Source organism: Canis lupus, chromosome 21 (assembly GCF_003254725.2).
Source record: "Canis lupus dingo isolate Sandy chromosome 21, ASM325472v2, whole genome shotgun sequence".
Classification (NCBI taxonomy): domain Eukaryota; kingdom Metazoa; phylum Chordata; class Mammalia; order Carnivora; family Canidae; genus Canis; species Canis lupus.
The window spans coordinates 24,921,501-24,927,500 of NC_064263.1; the positions used below are offsets into that span (position 1 = coordinate 24,921,501).

Here is a 6,000-nt window from a genome sequence, read left to right on the forward strand (position 1 = left end):
TGGGGTGATCTCTAAAGTGAAAGGCTTGATTAGAAAGTGAAAGGTTTGATTAGATAGTCTTGAAACTTTTCCCTATCATCATAATAAACAAACTTTATAGTTTGTATAAAGCATTTTCATGTGTTCATTGCATTTAATCTTTTAATTTAATTTAATCTTGTAAGATTTTATTTATTTATTCATGAGAGAGACACAGAGAGAGAAGGAAGGCAGAGATACAAGCAGAGGGAGAAGCAGGCTCTATGTGGGGAGCCCGATGTGGGACTTGATCCCTGGTCTCCAGGATCATGCCCTGAGCCAAAGGCAGACAGACGCTCAACTGCTGAGCTACCCAGGCATCCCTAATCTTTTTATTTTAAAAGATTTCATTTATTTATTCATGAGAGACACAGAGGTAGAGGGAGAGAAGCGGGCTCCTAATGCAGAACTCGATCCTAGGACCCCAGGATCACAGCCTTAGTTAAAGGCAGACGCTTACTCCCTGAGCCACCCCGGTGCCCCTTGCATTTAATCTTTGTAACAACTTTATGGAGCTTTTATCTTTATGTTCATTTTACAGATGAGAAGATTAAAGAAGTTTAGAGACTTGTCCAAAATCACACTGTCCTAGTTAGAGACTTGAACCCAGATCTTCCTGATCTCAAAATCTGTATTCTTTATAGTATGTAACAATTATCTTTTTACACTAATATTCTAGAGCTTTGTGATTTTGAGCATATGGAATTCAGTCATTCAATATTTGTTGAACACCTGCAATTTTCTAATCACTGTTCTACGTGCTGAGGATACACTTGTGACTGAGACAAAGTTCTTTCTGATCTTTTTTTTTTTTTTTTTGGTTCTTTCTGATCTTTATCTTTGATTATAGTGGATAAGAATGACAGTAAACAAACTAATAATACAATATTAGTGCCAAATTAAAAAAAAAAACAACAACAGGGATCCCTGGGTGCCGCAGCGGTTTGGCGCCTGCCTTTGGCCCAGGGCACGATCCTGGAGACCCGGGATCGAGTTCCGCGTCAGGCTCCCTGCATGGAGCCTGCTTCTGCCTCTGCCTGTGTCTCTGCCTCTCTCTCTCTCTCTCTCTCTCTCTCTCTCTCTCTCTGTGATGACTATCATGAATAAATAAAATTAAAAAAAAAAAAAAAAACAAGATGCGGGAATGACCAAGAAAAGTCTTTCTGAAGTGATGGCATTTGGGCAGAGACCTGAATGATCTAAAGTGGAAAGCCATGAGAAGAAGTGATGAGGGAAACAAGAAACAGAAAGGTTCAGAGGTAGGAATGAGTTTGAGGAACAGCAAGAAGGTTCTTGGTAGGATAGGAGGTTGAAAAACAAGATGCATAGAGCTTTGGATTCATTTAGCCATGGGGGGGTCAGTTGTGACTCCCTTCACTTAATTTGCTGTGTGTCTCTGGGCAAAGTACCTGACTTTTCTGAGTTTTAATTACCTTATCTATAAAATGGAGATAATAAAATAAAGGCTATGTTGAGAATGAAATGAGAATATATGGAAAACACCTAGGATGGTGCTTGGCATATTACTTTATTAAACATATGTTTATTGCACACCTACTATTATTGACCATGTCCTAAGGCACTCATTCCACTGTTATCCAATAACTTTAGTCTGTTTTTCTCTGTTTTTTTTTTTTTGTTTTTTTTTTTTTTTAATTTGTCTTAGCAAATCTTAAAGCTGTTTTCATGCCCAGGCTAGGCATTCTCCCTGAGCTCATCTTTATATTAAAATCAAGGAAAGAAGTGTTAGACTGAAAAAAAAAATGATTTGGAAGTGGATGAGTAGGTATAAAAATAAGGATGTGGGATTCTGGTAATTGCAGCCTCTAATATATTCATTTGTTTTGGAAAGAAACTGAATGTGCATTTCTGTCCTCTTTCCTCATCACTGGATACTAGCTATACTCAGGCACTTCCTAGCCAGGTTTCCTGCTGACCCAAACCTGCTTGCCTTAGGAAAATCAGATAGGAGAAAAGTCTTCCATCCTTGTAAGACCATCTGTTTTTTAGACCCACAGCTGCTGCCCTTACGATTGCAACACAACTGGAATGATTTATTCATCTCCAGGTAACATTTGTGCACCAGGCTTCCAGCAAAGTACAGTATCAGCTTTCCACTTAATGAAGCATCCAACACAGGTGGTGAGCTGCACCGGAAAGGATGCTTCTGGCTTAGAAATGGCTGATGGACAGGTGAAGGTAAGATATTAGTACTGAGAGAGTAGCCAGAGGAAGAGCAGAGTGAATACTAGGCAACAAGGGAGAATTTATTGTCCAGTCGGGTCCTGATTGTGTGTCCTATATTCCTGGAATTTCAAGATAATTTAACTTGTCTTTAAGTTAAATATATTACTATTGAGTTAAGTGAGAAAATTAAAATCCAGAAAGAGGAAGGAACTTAGTTTAAGCTGCATAGCAGTTTGGCACAGTTAACACTAGAACTCAGGTATTCCAATTCCCAGTCTAGTGCTTCCCTTCACATGTTTTGTTATGCAGTAAAAAACTTTAAAACATTATCCAAATGTGAGGTGGCATTATTATTTTTTGCTTAGTATAATTCGTTGATATTATGAACAAATCAGAACTTTTTGCCCATTAATAATTGAATAACCAAGCAAATAGCTTAAGTTTTTTGAAACTCTCTTCTTATATATAAAATGAGGATGATTAACATTTGTTCTGGATTGTTTTGAGGGTTAAATAAGATTAAGTATATGAAAACTGGTAAGGTCATTTTTGATAATCAGAAGGTACTAAACAAACAAACAAAAAAAGGTACCAAACAAATGCTAATTTCTCTTCTTTTTCAGTTCAGTTAAGCCAACACTGATTAAGCATCTGCCTTGTGCCAGCTCAATTTCTAGGCTCTTTGCTTATATTATCTTAGTTAACCTTTAAGTTCCTTCCTCTCTCCACTTACTATATATTGAGGGTCTAATTGATATAATAGTACTTTCTTTCTATGACAGAGTCCTTCCATCACTAAACACAGTTGTTATAAACAAGTGATGCTTACTTTTAGAAAAATCCAGAATGTTATTGTTAACCTGCGGTGATAACTATGAACCAATGTACCTAGATCCTACTATGTAAGATTTGGCTTCTGCTTCTACAAAGTGCTCGGTTTGGAGGGCAAATCACGACTATGATGGTATTCTTTGTCATCTCAGAGAAGCTTGGTTTCTCTTTTAGAGTGTTTGATTTTAGTAAATTGCTTCCTTTTCACCTTAGGTTTTAGGCTCTTTGACAAGCCATCTGCTTCTCAAACCCAATTTCCCTTTACCACCAAGTGCTTGCAGGCAGTTTTTCAGATGGAGAACAAAAGCTTTCTCCAGTTCCTAGTGGTTTTGTAAGAGTGGGAACGCCTCAGGGAGAGATTGCGTCTGATTATTGGAATTCATTTGTGATGTGTGCCTGATTAGGCAGTATTTTACCAAGGACTCTGCTGGGCCTGGCTGAAGAGGAAATAAAATTTTGGAATGGAGGTCTGTCAACCTCCTGGGTTTTGGTTATTTCTGTCCTTGCCAGTCAGTATCTGCTAGGGCTCCAAAGAGCTTGGTTGGATTGCTGCTGCTGCTTCTACTGTTACCACTACCTGTATCTGTTGTCTAAGTTTTCCATTTGCACTTTTTTGGTTGTTTTTCCAGGTTGTTGCTCTATTCTATGATCGTTCAATATAACGCAGTTCAATAGACTGAGTAAAGTGGAGATTAAGTAATGAATAAAGTAAGATACATGGAAACCTATTAAAAGAAAAGCCTTAAAAAAATAAAAAAATAAAAGAAAAGCCTTGGTAAACCCATAGGCATTGTGGCTTCAAATCTCAGCTTTGCTTTACACTGGCTCTACAGTCTTGGATATATCATTTAATCTCTTTGAGTGATCATTTCTTTATCTCTAAAAGTGGAAATATAGATACCTACTTTGCTTAAGGTTGTGGTGAGGATTAAATGAGAACTTACAGGAGGGGATCCCTGGCGCAGCGGTTTGGCGCCTGCCTTTGGCCCAGGGCGCGATCCTGGAGACCCGGGATCAAGTCCCACGTCTGGCTCCCGGTGCATGGAGCCTGCTTCTCCCTCTGCCTGTGTCTCTGCCTCTCTCTCTGTGTGTGTGTGTGTGACTATCATAAATAAATTAAAAAAGAATTTTTTTTTTAAAGAAAAAAGAAAGGGGAACCTGGGTGGCTCAGTCGGTTAAGTGTATGCCTTCAATTCAGGTCGAGATCCTGAGGTCCTGGGATCAAGCCCCACACTGGGCTCCCTGCTCAGTAGAGAGTCTGCTTCTCCCTCTGCTTCTTACCTGACTTGTGCGCGCGCGCTCTCTCTCTCTCTCTCTTGCTTACTCACTCTCTACCAAATAAGTAAATAGAAAATCTTTAAAAAACAGAATTTACAGAAAAGAATCAAGCTTTAAGTTGGTGTGCATTAAATATTCCCTCCCATTTTTCTTCCCATCTCCTTAAGGAATGTACATGGAGAAATCAGACACATATACGTGTGTTAGTTTAAAATAGCTTTGAGAAGTGGCTAGAATTTGCAACAGTCATTGGGAATTGGAAGGTAAGGTTTTGGGGTAGATACCTTCCTTGAAACCAGGCTGGGAGATACACTCTGGTAAGGTGACCTAACATAATCTTTGTGCCTTTAAAGAAGACCTTAGGAGGGAAAAAGAAAGAACCTGGTAGTGGAGGCCTTGGGATGCTGGTTTCCTCAGGGGGACCATTAAAGAGTCTCTGGTAGCTACCGATCTCTTAAAGGTAGAATAACCTATTTTGCAGTAAGCTGAGAGCAGAACCTTTAAAGCATGAGACTGCCTTTTGGGAACGGTAAGTACATAGCTTGGAAGGTTGTAGCTACCATCTCTCCTTTCCCATCCCTAAAATCTGTTAATATCATCATCATAGTGATCTTTTTGAGGATTCAAATCTGGTCATCTTAACTGGCTGTTAAAATTCTTCACTGGCTCTCAGTTGCCTCTAGGTTAGAGTGCAGATTCCTTCTATGACATATGAGGGCTTCCTTAATCTGATATCTTCATATTTACAGCTTCTCATCCCCTCTGCCCTCATGTATGTTCTGGCCCATGATAGTCTTTCTGCTGTCTGTACTTCCCCTCTTTCTTATTCATCTGTTTTACTTGACTAACTTCCGCTCTTTCTTTAAAACTTCTCTCAAGAACTGTTTCCTGTGAAGTTCTCCCTGACTTTTGAAGATGAGATGCCATGGAATGAGAGACTCTCCTCTTCTAGGTTCATCTAGAATTTTGTACATACAAAAAATTTAACTACCTGTTGTGGCATCAATGATTAATAGACATAGTCTCAATGCTTTTATTTATGATCCATTGACTTATTTTTAGTGCTTTCATGGGGATACTCCGTTCATTTGTAGATCAAGTCACAACAGATATCTTTAGAATTAGAAAAATTAACAGATATAATACAGCATTTTGCCAGACTTAGCAAGTTATATTTTATTATACCTCTTACCCCTGAGAAAGTGAATAGCCATCAGTAAAATGAACTATTAGGTTTGGAAAGAGCTATTTTTTATCAGGTTGATGATGTAAGTCCATCTGATCTGATTTTTTTTTTTTTTTTTTTTTTTAAATAATTGACAACCTTTGGGATGCCTGGGTGGCTCAGCAGTTGAGCCTCTCCCTTTGGCTCAGGGCGTGATCCCAGGATCCAGGATCGAGTCCCTCATTGGATTCCCCTCGGGGAGCCTGCTTCTCCCTCTGTGTTTCTGCTTCTCTCTCTCTGTATGTCTCTGATGAATAAATAAATAAAATTAAAAAAAATAATTGACAACCTTTGACAAACCACAGAGCATCATCATTATACTTACACTTTCTTTCAAATAACTTTTCATCTGGATCCTCAAATTTGATATAAATAGGATCTCAGTTCGGCTTTTCATCTTGGAGCTTTCCCCAGATATCTGATGATCCTTGGTTGTCTGTTCATATTAAAATGGGATACTA

General features: G+C 38.7%; 1 protein-coding gene across 7 annotated transcripts in view; it reads left to right on the plus strand.

The window, feature by feature from the left end:
* FAM168A (family with sequence similarity 168 member A) overlaps window positions 1-6,000 on the plus strand; it is a 188,031-nt gene that overhangs the window by 60,053 nt on the left and 121,978 nt on the right. Inside the window, exon 1 of one of the 7 annotated variants that reach the window (XM_035703842.2) lies at window positions 2,093-2,217. The exons of 3 other annotated variants lie outside the window; for them this stretch is intronic. In XM_035703842.2, the coding sequence (XP_035559735.2) occupies window positions 2,140-2,217 (78 nt within the window). In that variant the 5' untranslated portion in view covers window positions 2,093-2,139. Of the gene's footprint in view, window positions 1-2,092; window positions 2,218-6,000 lie in introns of those variants that run through there. 3 more of the 7 variants (XM_035703843.2, XM_035703839.2, XM_035703840.2) reach the window with 3 other exon arrangements.